The 13,720-nt window shown below is 57.9% G+C and overlaps 1 protein-coding gene across 1 annotated transcript; it reads right to left on the bottom strand.

Moving 5' to 3' along the window:
• Positions 1 to 737: 737 nt before the first annotated feature.
• Positions 738 to 12,858, bottom strand: CIZ1 (CDKN1A interacting zinc finger protein 1). Its single transcript, XM_075324700.1, has 5 exons — positions 12,745 to 12,858; positions 12,487 to 12,648; positions 7,891 to 7,960; positions 7,448 to 7,569; positions 738 to 3,259 (listed from the first exon to the last, which is right to left on the bottom strand). Exons 1-5 carry the CDS (start codon positions 12,856 to 12,858, stop codon positions 2,855 to 2,857), a joined length of 873 nt encoding a protein of 290 aa, XP_075180815.1. The 3' UTR covers positions 738 to 2,854.
• Between the last annotated feature and the right edge of the window lie 862 nt (positions 12,859 to 13,720).

A 13,720-nucleotide genomic window follows, 5' to 3' on the forward strand; every position in this document is an offset into this window, starting at 1 on the left:
TATATATAAATTACACACACATACATAACATACATACAGACACGCATATATATATATATACACACACACACACACACACACACACACACAGCTTTATATATTAGATTATATATAAATTACACACACACACAAAAAAAAAATAATTAGGAAGAAAAGAATCCATACGACACAGAAGATAGAAGGAAACATCACACTTTTAATTGAAATCTAAGTAGTCATAAATGAGATGAGTGGAGTCGTGCGGCTCGTGCTTCCATCTTTGTCCTTCACTTTCCTCCCCCTACTCTAGTATACAATGACAGGACAGTGACGTGAACGGACGCAGCCGTGACGAGGCGTCTGCGGAGCCTTGTGCCAAATCCGGATCATGTGCATTGGCTTTGGTGCAGGGACTAACTAGCATTTCTATCCTCTATGCCCCATCTTGGGGCTCACTGATAAGTTATTTTACAGCTGAGTGTTCATGGACAGGGAAAAGGACGCCCTAAACAGCAGCCGATATTCTGCAGGATTCACAGCGGATTACTGCTGCGCTCCTGAATCCAATCCTATATTGCTGCAAAGCATTAAAATACAAACTATACAAAAAGGATTCGGGCAAATCTGCAAACATCCATGATTAAAAAAAAAAAAAAAAAAAAATTGTGCCTGCAGCTTCTTTGCAGATCAACCTATGTGTACAGTGCCTTGCGAAAGTATTCAGCCCCCTTGAATTTTTCAACCTTTTCCCACATTTCAGGCTTCAAACATAAAGATAAAAATGTTAATGTTCTGGTGAAGAATCAACAACAAGTGACACAATTGTGAAGAGGAAGGAAATTTATTGCTTATTTTAAACTTTCTTGAAAAATAAACTGAAAAATCGGGGCGTGCAATATTATTCATCCCCTTTACTTTCAAAGCAGAAGGTGATTGAGGGTCTCTGAATGATGCAATGTTGTCCTAAATGACTGATGATGATAAATATAAGCCCCTGTGTGTAATGAAGCCTCCGTATAATGCCCCTGCTCTGTGATAGCCTCATGTTCTGTGTAAAGCGCAGCGAGCATCATGAAGACCAAGGAACACAACAGGCAGGTCCATGATACTGTTGTGGAGAAGTTTAAAGCCGGATTTGGTTACAAAAAGATTTCCACAACTTTACACATCCCAAGGAGCCCTGTGTAAGCGATCATATAGAAATGGAAGGAGAATCATACCCCTGCAAATCTACCAAGACCCGGCCTCCATCCGAACTGTCATCTCACACAAGGAGAAGACTGATCAGAGATGCAGCCAAGAGGCCCATGATCCCTCCGGATGACCTACAGAGATCTACAGCTGAGGTGGGAGAGTCTGTCCATAGCACAACAATCAGTCTACACTGCACAAATCTGGCCTTTATGGAAGAGTGGCAAGAAGAAGCCATTTCTCAAAGATAGCCATAAAAAGTGTTGTTTAAAGTTTCCCACAAGCCACCTGGAGACACCAAACATGTGGAAGAAGGGGCTCTGCTCAGAGGAAACCAAAATCAAACTATTTGGGCACAATGCCAAACAATAAGCAACACAGCTCATCACCCTAAACACACCATCCCCACTGTCAGACATGGTGGTGGCAGCATCATGGTTTGGGCCTGCTTTTCTTCAGCAGGGACAGGGAAGATGGTTAAAATTGATGGGAAGATGGATGGAGCCAAATACAGGACCATTCTTGAAGAAAACCTGTTGCAGTCTGCAAAAGACCCGAGACTGGGATGGAGATTTGTCTTCCAACAAGACAATGATCCCAAACATAAAGCAAAATCTACAATGGAATGATTCACAAATAACCGTATCCAGGTGTTAGAATGGCCAAGTCACCCTCCAGACCTGAACCCAATCGAGAATCTGTGGAAAGAGCTGAAAACTGCTGTTCACAAACGCCTCCATCCAACCTCACTCAGCTCCAGCTCTTTACAAAGGAAGAACGGGCGAGAATTTCACCTCTCCATGTGCAAAACTGATAGACACATACCCCAAGAGACTGCCGCTGTAATCGCAGCAAAAGGGGGCGCTACAAAGGATTCACTTATAGGGGATGAATAATATTGCACGCCCCAATTTACAGTTTATTATAAAAGTGTAAAATAAGCAATAAATATCGTTCATCTTCACAATTGTGTCACTTGTTGTAGATTCTTCCCCAGAACATTAACATTTTATCTTTATGATTGACGCCTGAAATGTGGGAAAAGGTTGAAAAATTCAAGGGGGTGAATACTTTTGCAAGGCACTGTATATGTCTGGTAACATCTAGCGGTCTGATCATTCAGATCAGTGATCACCATGCTGACACATCAGTCCGCCGTTAGGAGGATTATTCCTACTAGTAAAGGAAGCCGGGTTACACTCGGTCTATTGGGGGTTTTGACATTTTGATCTGATTTGCGCTTCCTCAAACTCCCTGGATGCTTCGATCGCGGCATCTTCGGGGGTTATCAGTTGGGATCGGTCACTTTTGATGGCGGCGGTGGGATATCATCTATATATCGCATCACTAGTCTGGTATAACGGAGCCCTGTCCTACCTTGGCTGCACATACTGTCATTCTAGGCCAGGGCCGAAGCCTAAGTTAAGCCCGGCTTGCACTGTCCTGCTCTGTACTGGACATTAGCTGGCATGCAATGCTTTTGCTTTTCCGTACCAGTCTGGCTTGTGACTGGGAGTAATGGGATGTACGGCTGGAGGAAAAAAAAAAAAAGCTATCAAATTGGACTCCTTTTCCCAAAGCCGTAGTGAAAAACCCAAACGCCACCGCGCCGCCTATCATCGTATATAAAATGTAAGGTTTGGGGTTCAGCTGTCCTTTAACTACTTGGAACCTCGACACTGGATTATCTGACCCTGCGGCGCAAGGTGGATCTGCGGGTGCAGGGCGCTGACGTCTCCGCTATATACTGGGCTCCCTCTTCCTCCTCCTCCTTCACATCGTCCTCTTCCTCCTCCTTCACATCGTCCTCTTCATCCTCCTTAGGGTCAAGAAACATTTCTTGATCCAGCAAAAAGCTGGAATCTTCCTCGCTCGTACCGATGACTGTATCAAAGCCGGCCACCGAGTCTTCAGTATCGCCGCTTGCTGAGATGCCTTCTTCTCCGGCGACGGGCGCACTGGCCTCTTTGTCGTCGCCATCTTGCACGGCGACCGGTTCTTCATCGGTCTGATCAGCAATCGTCATCCTCCCGCTGTCATCCTCCGCATCTTGTAGCGTCACGTCGTCCTTTTTCTCGGCTTTGGATCTCTAGGAAAGAAACAAGAAAAAAAACAAAGCGGTGCATAAATTAGGAAGGGACTAACATTGGGCGAGTCCAAACTAGACTGGAGGGTCAGACCCGGAACAATATCCACGTGTAGCACTGCTACAAGCAGAGGCGGCGTCTGAGGAGCGAGGCTGCACGTAAAGCTGGATCAGGAAGCATTTCACACAAGGGATCTAGGCCGGCTTAAAACAAACATTAAAATCTCTAATTCCTTCATGGTTTACTATTTTTTCAGTAGAGTCTCGGCCGGGGCCCGCAGAGTCTCGGCCGGGGCCCGCAGAGTCTCGGCCGGGGCCCGCAGAGTCTCGGCCGGGGCCCGCAGAGTCTCGGCCGGGGCCCGCAGAGTCTCGGCCGGGGCCCGCAGAGTCTCGGCCGGGGCCCGCAGAGTCTCGGCCGGGGCCCGCAGAGTCTCGGCCGGGGCCCGCAGAGTCTCGGCCGGGGCCCGCAGAGTCTCGGCCGGGGCCCGCAGAGTCTCGGCCGGGGCCCGCAGAGTCTCGGCCGGGGCCCGCAGAGTCTCGGCCGGGGCCCGCAGAGTCTCGGCCGGGGCCCGCAGAGTCTCGGCCGGGGCCCGCAGAGTCTCGGCCGGGGCCCGCAGAGTCTCGGCCGGGGCCCGCAGAGTCTCGGCCGGGGCCCGCAGAGTCTCGGCCGGGGCCCGCAGAGTCTCGGCCGGGGCCCGCAGAGTCTCGGCCGGGGCCCGCAGAGTCTCGGCCGGGGCCCGCAGAGTCTCGGCCGGGGCCCGCAGAGTCTCGGCCGGGGCCCGCAGAGTCTCGGCCGGGGCCCGCAGAGTCTCGGCCGGGGCCCGCAGAGTCTCGGCCGGGGCCCGCAGAGTCTCGGCCGGGGCCCGCAGAGTCTCGGCCGGGGCCCGCAGAGTCTCGGCCGGGGCCCGCAGAGTCTCGGCCGGGGCCCGCAGAGTCTCGGCCGGGGCCCGCAGAGTCTCGGCCGGGGCCCGCAGAGTCTCGGCCGGGGCCCGCAGAGTCTCGGCCGGGGCCCGCAGAGTCTCGGCCGGGGCCCGCAGAGTCTCGGCCGGGGCCCGCAGAGTCTCGGCCGGGGCCCGCAGAGTCTCGGCCGGGGCCCGCAGAGTCTCGGCCGGGGCCCGCAGAGTCTCGGCCGGGGCCCGCAGAGTCTCGGCCGGGGCCCGCAGAGTCTCGGCCGGGGCCCGCAGAGTCTCGGCCGGGGCCCGCAGAGTCTCGGCCGGGGCCCGCAGAGTCTCGGCCGGGGCCCGCAGAGTCTCGGCCGGGGCCCGCAGAGTCTCGGCCGGGGCCCGCAGAGTCTCGGCCGGGGCCCGCAGAGTCTCGGCCGGGGCCCGCAGAGTCTCGGCCGGGGCCCGCAGAGTCTCGGCCGGGGCCCGCAGAGTCTCGGCCGGGGCCCGCAGAGTCTCGGCCGGGGCCCGCAGAGTCTCGGCCGGGGCCCGCAGAGTCTCGGCCGGGGCCCGCAGAGTCTCGGCCGGGGCCCGCAGAGTCTCGGCCGGGGCCCGCAGAGTCTCGGCCGGGGCCCGCAGAGTCTCGGCCGGGGCCCGCAGAGTCTCGGCCGGGGCCCGCAGAGTCTCGGCCGGGGCCCGCAGAGTCTCGGCCGGGGCCCGCAGAGTCTCGGCCGGGGCCCGCAGAGTCTCGGCCGGGGCCCGCAGAGTCTCGGCCGGGGCCCGCAGAGTCTCGGCCGGGGCCCGCAGAGTCTCGGCCGGGGCCCGCAGAGTCTCGGCCGGGGCCCGCAGAGTCTCGGCCGGGGCCCGCAGAGTCTCGGCCGGGGCCCGCAGAGTCTCGGCCGGGGCCCGCAGAGTCTCGGCCGGGGCCCGCAGAGTCTCGGCCGGGGCCCGCAGAGTCTCGGCCGGGGCCCGCAGAGTCTCGGCCGGGGCCCGCAGAGTCTCGGCCGGGGCCCGCAGAGTCTCGGCCGGGGCCCGCAGAGTCTCGGCCGGGGCCCGCAGAGTCTCGGCCGGGGCCCGCAGAGTCTCGGCCGGGGCCCGCAGAGTCTCGGCCGGGGCCCGCAGAGTCTCGGCCGGGGCCCGCAGAGTCTCGGCCGGGGCCCGCAGAGTCTCGGCCGGGGCCCGCAGAGTCTCGGCCGGGGCCCGCAGAGTCTCGGCCGGGGCCCGCAGAGTCTCGGCCGGGGCCCGCAGAGTCTCGGCCGGGGCCCGCAGAGTCTCGGCCGGGGCCCGCAGAGTCTCGGCCGGGGCCCGCAGAGTCTCGGCCGGGGCCCGCAGAGTCTCGGCCGGGGCCCGCAGAGTCTCGGCCGGGGCCCGCAGAGTCTCGGCCGGGGCCCGCAGAGTCTCGGCCGGGGCCCGCAGAGTCTCGGCCGGGGCCCGCAGAGTCTCGGCCGGGGCCCGCAGAGTCTCGGCCGGGGCCCGCAGAGTCTCGGCCGGGGCCCGCAGAGTCTCGGCCGGGGCCCGCAGAGTCTCGGCCGGGGCCCGCAGAGTCTCGGCCGGGGCCCGCAGAGTCTCGGCCGGGGCCCGCAGAGTCTCGGCCGGGGCCCGCAGAGTCTCGGCCGGGGCCCGCAGAGTCTCGGCCGGGGCCCGCAGAGTCTCGGCCGGGGCCCGCAGAGTCTCGGCCGGGGCCCGCAGAGTCTCGGCCGGGGCCCGCAGAGTCTCGGCCGGGGCCCGCAGAGTCTCGGCCGGGGCCCGCAGAGTCTCGGCCGGGGCCCGCAGAGTCTCGGCCGGGGCCCGCAGAGTCTCGGCCGGGGCCCGCAGAGTCTCGGCCGGGGCCCGCAGAGTCTCGGCCGGGGCCCGCAGAGTCTCGGCCGGGGCCCGCAGAGTCTCGGCCGGGGCCCGCAGAGTCTCGGCCGGGGCCCGCAGAGTCTCGGCCGGGGCCCGCAGAGTCTCGGCCGGGGCCCGCAGAGTCTCGGCCGGGGCCCGCAGAGTCTCGGCCGGGGCCCGCAGAGTCTCGGCCGGGGCCCGCAGAGTCTCGGCCGGGGCCCGCAGAGTCTCGGCCGGGGCCCGCAGAGTCTCGGCCGGGGCCCGCAGAGTCTCGGCCGGGGCCCGCAGAGTCTCGGCCGGGGCCCGCAGAGTCTCGGCCGGGGCCCGCAGAGTCTCGGCCGGGGCCCGCAGAGTCTCGGCCGGGGCCCGCAGAGTCTCGGCCGGGGCCCGCAGAGTCTCGGCCGGGGCCCGCAGAGTCTCGGCCGGGGCCCGCAGAGTCTCGGCCGGGGCCCGCAGAGTCTCGGCCGGGGCCCGCAGAGTCTCGGCCGGGGCCCGCAGAGTCTCGGCCGGGGCCCGCAGAGTCTCGGCCGGGGCCCGCAGAGTCTCGGCCGGGGCCCGCAGAGTCTCGGCCGGGGCCCGCAGAGTCTCGGCCGGGGCCCGCAGAGTCTCGGCCGGGGCCCGCAGAGTCTCGGCCGGGGCCCGCAGAGTCTCGGCCGGGGCCCGCAGAGTCTCGGCCGGGGCCCGCAGAGTCTCGGCCGGGGCCCGCAGAGTCTCGGCCGGGGCCCGCAGAGTCTCGGCCGGGGCCCGCAGAGTCTCGGCCGGGGCCCGCAGAGTCTCGGCCGGGGCCCGCAGAGTCTCGGCCGGGGCCCGCAGAGTCTCGGCCGGGGCCCGCAGAGTCTCGGCCGGGGCCCGCAGAGTCTCGGCCGAGGCCCGCCTACATTGAGGCTATTTGTAAAATCTGTTCCCAAATGGTCACATCTGTTAAAATCACATTGTTCTATTTTTTTCAAGACCTTGGCAGAATCCACAAAGGATCCCATCACACATGATCAGGGCCCATCGGGCGCCGCTCTTGTCCATCACACGACAGATCTGGGCTTTAATTAACGGTGCATTCACACATTATGCGCCACGGGCCTGGACTCACAAACCGGCCGCAGGTCTCTTGCTCCGACCAGACTCATAGGCGTCAGGGTCAAGGTCAGGGGACCTGTGGCCAAATCTGAGCATCGCAACACGTGGATGTGTAATTAGAGTTAGCGGTTTTCCTTGCTGACCCTATGTGCAATGCAGGGAGTATTTTGCTGTTCCGTTTGATCCGACGTCTCTGCGCATAGGCAGGAAGCAGATGCAGAGCGCTGTACGACAGGAGGGACGGAAGCCAGAGGAAAGATGATCAGAGAAGCGATGTGATGACGTATGACACACAGTGATCTAGAACAACAGCTAAGGACAATCGATAGGGTGCTCATGTGACGGCAGAGACAAGAGAGGGCGTAACAAAAAAACAAAACAGGAGCCAGGCCATGCAACAGGAGAAGGGTCTAACCTGGACGTTCTGAAAATGCACCAGGGACTTGCAGTGCGCGAGCCGAGCAGCAGAGTCACTAGGATAGAATTTGTGACACAGCCTGCAGAGATAACCCGCGACGGGGACCATATAATCCAGGCCTGCGAAACGGGAGGGCAAATCACAGAATGGATATCAAAAAAGGGGGAAAACACAAAATAGAGAACAAAGAGAGCATGATGATGGAAGGGAACCGGAGCGGGGACATGACAGGATGGCTGGATGTGTCACGGACAACAAATAACGCACACAATTAAAAGTGGTGGAGGACAGTCCCAGCGGGAAACAAGACGGGAGGAGGACATTGTCGGGAAGCATGGGGAAAGAGAGCCACGTGGATAATGGAGCGTGTCCCTGGGTAAAGCTCGCTCGGACCCTCCAACCCCGGGACGCCTGCACTCAGGAACACGTCCGGTACTCACCATAGTCCGTATCTGCGTTGTATTCTTCTTCTTCTTTGTCATGATCAGAATCATTGTCCTCTACCTTATCCTATAAAAGAACAGCTTGCTCAGCTATACGCGTGGTCAAACTGGTTAAAGAGGAACATTATGGATGTGACAAAAAAAAACAAAACAATTATACAGCATGGTGTGTGAGGCTCTCAGTAGCGCAGTAACCCAGGAAAGTGATCGTATTAGAGGGACCCAATCGCCAGGGAGAGGAAAGAGATTCCTCTCCCTGCCTCCTGAATGCTGTGATCGCACTGATCGCGGCATTTAGGGGGTTAAACTGCTGGAAGCGTCACATGGATCAATCCAGGCAGTGAGTGGTAACATCAGACAAAGACCTGGTGGCAATCGCATGGGTACAGCGCAGGAACCACCGCGATCACAATGCGTTTTTTTCCTGCTTTTTTGTCATGGTGATTGCGGGGTTCAGGCGCTGTACCCCCATGATCGCTGTGAGGAAAAAACTCGCCACGTGCACATAGCCTAAAAATGCCCTTTTTTTTCCTGCCAAAACGTAAAAAAAGTATGTGCAGAAAAGAAGCACACAAAAAGCAACGTGGGTGCATAGCCTTAGTCTTATCAGGACAGATTTTGTCCCTACGACTCCGGTTTGGCCGATAACTGTTTTTCCCGACCTCTTAGCTTAATAAGTTACTGCCGGATGATCTCCCTCCATATCAAAGAATCGGGCATGTTCAGATTCCAGAAGCCTGGAGCTAAGAGACCCGGCCCCCTACATAAAATGGTCATCCGAGGAGAGCCACGAGACCCCGGGGGTCATCCGAGGAGAGCCACGAGACCCCGGGGGTCATCCGAGGAGAGCCACGAGACCCCGGGGGTCATCCGAGGAGAGCCACGAGACCCCGGGGGTCATCCGAGGAGAGCCACGAGACCCCGGGGGTCATCCGAGGAGAGCCACGAGACCCCGGGGGTCATCCGAGGAGAGCCACGAGACCCCGGGGGTCATCCGAGGAGAGCCACGAGACCCCGGGGGTCATCCGAGGAGAGCCACGAGACCCCGGGGGTCATCCGAGGAGAGCCACGAGACCCCGGGGGTCATCCGAGGAGAGCCACGAGACCCCGGGGGTCATCCGAGGAGAGCCACGAGACCCCGGGGGTCATCCGAGGAGAGCCACGAGACCCCGGGGGTCATCCAAAGAGAGCCACGAGACCCCGGGGGTCATCCGAGGAGAGCCACGAGACCCCGGGGGTCATCCGAGGAGAGCCACGAGACCCCGGCCCTTTACATAAAAGAAGGGAATTTTGTTTACTTACCGTAAATTCCTTTTCTTCTAGCTCCTATTGGGAGACCCAGACAATTGGGTGTATAGCTTCTGCCTCCGGAGGCCACACAAAGTATTACACTTTAAAAAGTGTAACCCCTCCCCTCTGCTATACACCCTCCCGTGCATCACGGGCCCCTCAGTTTTGGTGCCAAAGCAGGAAGGAGGAAACTTATAAATTGGTCTAAGGTAAATTCAATCCGAAGGATGTTCGGAGAACTGAAACCATGAACCAAGAACAATTGAACATGAACAACATGTGTACACAAAAGAACAACAGCCCGAAGGGAACAGGGGCGGGTGCTGGGTCTCCCAATTGGAGCTAGAAGAAAAGGAATTTACGGTAAGTAAGCAAAATTCCCTTCTTCTTTGTCGCTCCATTGGGAGACCCAGACAATTGGGACGTCCAAAAGCAGTCCCTGGGTGGGTAACAGAATACCTCGATAAAAAGAGCCGGAAACCGGCCCCCTCTTACAGGTGGGCAATTGCCGCCTGAAGGTCTTGCCTACCTAGGCTAGCCTCTGCCGAAGCATAGGCATGCACCTGATAGTGTTTAGTGAAGGTGTGCAGGCTCGACCAGGTAGCCGCCTGACACACCTGCTGAGCCGTAGCCTGGTGCCGCAAAGCCCAGGATGCACCCACGGCTCTGGTAGAATGGGCCTTCAGCCCTGATGGAACCGGAAGCCCAGCAGAACGGTAGGCTTCAAGAATCGGTTCCTTGATCCACCTAGCCAAGGTTGACTTGGAAGCCTGAGACCCCTTACGCTGGCCAGCGACAAGGATAAAGAGCGCATCAGAACGGCGCAGGGGCGCCGTACGAGAAATGTAGAGTCTGAGTGCTCTCACGAGGTCTAACAAGTGCAAATCCTTTTCACATTGGTGAACTGGATGAGGGCAAAAGGAAGGTAAGGAGATATCCTGATTGAGATGAAAGGGGGATACCACCTTGGGGAGAAATTCCGGGACCGGACGCAGAACCACCTTATCCTTGTGAAAGACCAGGAAAGGGGCTTTGCACGACAACGCTGCTAGCTCAGACACTCTCCTAAGTGAAGTGACTGCCACTAGGAAGGCCACTTTCTGTGAAAGGCGTGATAGAGAGATCTCCCGCATCGGCTCGAAAGGCGGTTTCTGGAGAGCCGTCAGCACCTTGTTAAGATCCCAGGGTTCTAGCGGACGCTTGTAAGGTGGGACTATGTGGCAAACTCCCTGCAGGAACGTGCGGACCTGCGAGAGTCTGGCTAGACGCTTTTGAAAAAACCCTGAAAGCGCCGACACTTGTCCCTTGAGAGAGGCAAGAGACAAACCCTTGTCCAATCCTGATTGAAGAAAGGAAAGAAAAGTGGGCAAGGCAAACGGCCAGGGAACAAAACCCCTATCCGAGCACCAGGCTAAGAAGATCTTCCAAGTCCTGTGGTAGATCTTGGCGGAGGTTGATTTCCTGGCCTGTCTCATAGTGGCAATGACCTCTTGAGATAACCCTGATGACGCTAGGAGCCAAGACTCAATGGCCACACAGTCAGATTGAGGGCCGCAGAATTCAGATGGAAAAATGGCCCTTGAGACAGCAAGTCTGGTCGGTCTGGGAGTGCCCACGGTTGCCCCACCGTGAGGTGCCACAGATCCGGGTACCACGACCTCCTCGGCCAGTCTGGAGCGACGAGGATGGCGCGCCTGCAGTCGGACCTGATCTTGCGTAACACTCTGGGCAGAAGTGCCAGAGGGGGAAATACATAGGGTAGTCGAAACTGCGACCAGTCCTGAACTAACGCATCTGCCGCCAGCGCCCTGTGATCCTGAGACCGTGCCTGTTGTTGGTCTGGACTGCAAGGCTTCTAGTATCTTAGCAGACCATTTGTCCATAGACTGAGCCATGGACTGTGAAAGCGACTCAGACAGTTTGTCAGCCAAAACTGCAAACTCTGTCCCTGCCACCTGGACAGTGGGAACCGGTGTCTCTACCTGAGCCGGGGGTCCCACCAGTGCGTGAGGCTCCGGCTGAGTGAGTGTCACAGGGGCCGAGCATTGCACACAATGAGGGTAGGTGGAACCTGCAGGTAGCATAGCCGCACATGAGGTACAGGTTGCAAAAAAAGCCTGTGCCCTGGTACCCTTGCTCTTTGCAGACGACATGTTGTTGTCCTCCAAGAGATCAGTAAGGGATCACCGTGAACACTGAGGGATATATATAGCCCCAAGTTACAGTACAGCCGAACCAGCCAATGTATATACAAAGGATATATATATATACAGTTCGGCACTCTGGGGAGTCCAGCACCGGCAGACCGGTGTGGCTTACCAACCGCTTGTGTGGCCACCAGATTCCCTGCCCCGGGTCTCCCTCAGCTGCAGCCAGAAGATCTCCACCGCAGACTGTGCTGAAAAAATGGCTGACGGCGTTCTCTGAGGAGGAGGGAGGCGTGGGCGTAGTCACAAAAGTGCGGGAATCTGGTGCCCCAGCGTGAGTAGTGAGGGGGGCGGAGGACAGCTCAGTGTACTCCAGCCCTCACTGTCGGCGTCATACCGACCGTCCCGCCCTTTTCCCTGACTGGCAGGCCTGGGGGCGGGAGAATCCAATACTAGGCCGCAAAAGCCGGGGACTAAAGTTAAAACCGCGGCCGGCCGGCAGTGCACGGTCGGCGCGGTAGTCCCGGACCCATATCCCCGCCGCAGTCGCTGCAGCGTCCGGGCCCAAGGTGCTTTATGCGCCGTCCCAACGGGGACACAGAGTACCTGTGGATGCAGGGCCATGTCCCTGACGATACTCCGTCTCCTGTCCAGCAGATTCCCCCAGGGGCTGCGGAGGGAGCGCGGTCCCAGTGTCTGGATGACCGGATAGGATCCCACTTCCCCAGAGCCCCTAAGGGATGGGGAAGGAAAGCGGCATGTGGCTCCAGCCTGTGTACCCGCAATGGGTACCTCAACCTTAACAACACCGCCGACCTGAGTGGGGTGAGAAGGGAGCATGCTGGGGGCCCTGTTATGGGCCCTCTTTTCTTCCATCCGATAAAGTCAGCAGCTGCTGCTGACTAAAACGTGGAGCTTGCGTGAATGTGTGCCTCCTTCAACACAAAGCAAAAAACTGAGGGGCCCGTGATGCACGGGAGGGTGTATAGCAGAGGGGAGGGGTTACACTTTTTAAACTGTAATTACTTTGTGTGGCCTCCGGAGGCAATAGCTATACACCCAATTGTCTGGGTCTCCCAATGGAGCGACAAAGAAAATAGTCACAATAAAGAAAGAATATAACATTGTTGGACACATTTCTATATTTTTTTTTTACCATGAGTCCTTCTGTGTCCTCAGAAATGTCATCTGCGCTGATCGCCTCATCATCATCATCGTTGTCGTCCTCCTCGTCCTCCTCAAAACAACCCACGGCATCCACCGTGATCAGCTCCTCCGACTCCTCCGGACTCCAGGTCTCTTTTTCCAGAAGCTTCAACTATAAAATATTAAGATTGGAAAATCATTAGAGCACGTGCTATATAAACGTAGGAAATATAACGGCTGCGCACGCGGCCGTGCTTCTGCCTTTTACCTCTTGAGACTTCTGCTTGTGCTCGGGAGACTTCATGTGCTCCACAAACTTGCGAGGAGTCTTGAAGTGGCGGCTGCAGACGGTGCAGAAAGGTCTCAGGGAGCGTTTAGCCATCTAGAAGGTAGGAAAAGCCTCTTATATATGGCTGGCAGTCCCAATACACAGTGTGCTAAATGCATTCATAGGGCACCATCTGTCCGAGGCCTCATTGGCGGTGCTGCAAAAAGGGGGTACGCTTTATGCCAATTATGCAGCCCTCAGGACAACATGGCGGCATCATTGCAATGGGTGTCCAAACAGCCCCCTTCTAGATGCCCTAATAGGTCATGTGACCCCATTTTACGAGCCACAATAATAGCTGCCACTATGGTGGTCTCACCCCATCCATGTATTCCATAAGTCCCCTGTGGCTTCCCCGCATATGAAAAATGGCTGCATGCCGGCTTCCGCACCGATCAGCTAATCTTGGGGTCGTCTTCAATGAGGGAACCCCTCGGATATTTCTCATCGGTCCCACAGATATTAAAGGGAACCTGTCACCAGATTTTGGCCTTCTACACTAACACTAGCACCTTAAGCAGCGCCTGTGCTGCCTTCAATAAAAGGTGCACGTTACCCCCTGGCCCCCACTGTAGACCCAAAATACCTTTACAAAAATCTCCCGCCATGTATATAACTTTCCCGGTCCGATGGGCATCCTAATCTGCACCTCCTGTCCTTGATATGGCCATCCTCCCTTGCCGATTGAAGCCTCTGGCGCCATCCACGTAGGCGGGCAAATTCTCGCACCTGTGCAGACACATTCCCGGCTCGCGCAGGCGCACCTCTACCCTACTGCGGACAGAACTGACAACATAGGTGCGCAGAGTTCTCTGCGCAGGCGCAACATTTTGCCCGGGGATGTGGATGACATCAGCCGCATCTCGCACATTGTCAAGCAAAATCTCGCGCCTGCGTGAACCGACGAGTTCTCTGT

Source organism: Anomaloglossus baeobatrachus, chromosome 9 (genome assembly GCF_048569485.1).
Source record: "Anomaloglossus baeobatrachus isolate aAnoBae1 chromosome 9, aAnoBae1.hap1, whole genome shotgun sequence".
In the NCBI taxonomy this organism is placed as follows: Eukaryota; Metazoa; Chordata; class Amphibia; order Anura; family Aromobatidae; genus Anomaloglossus; species Anomaloglossus baeobatrachus.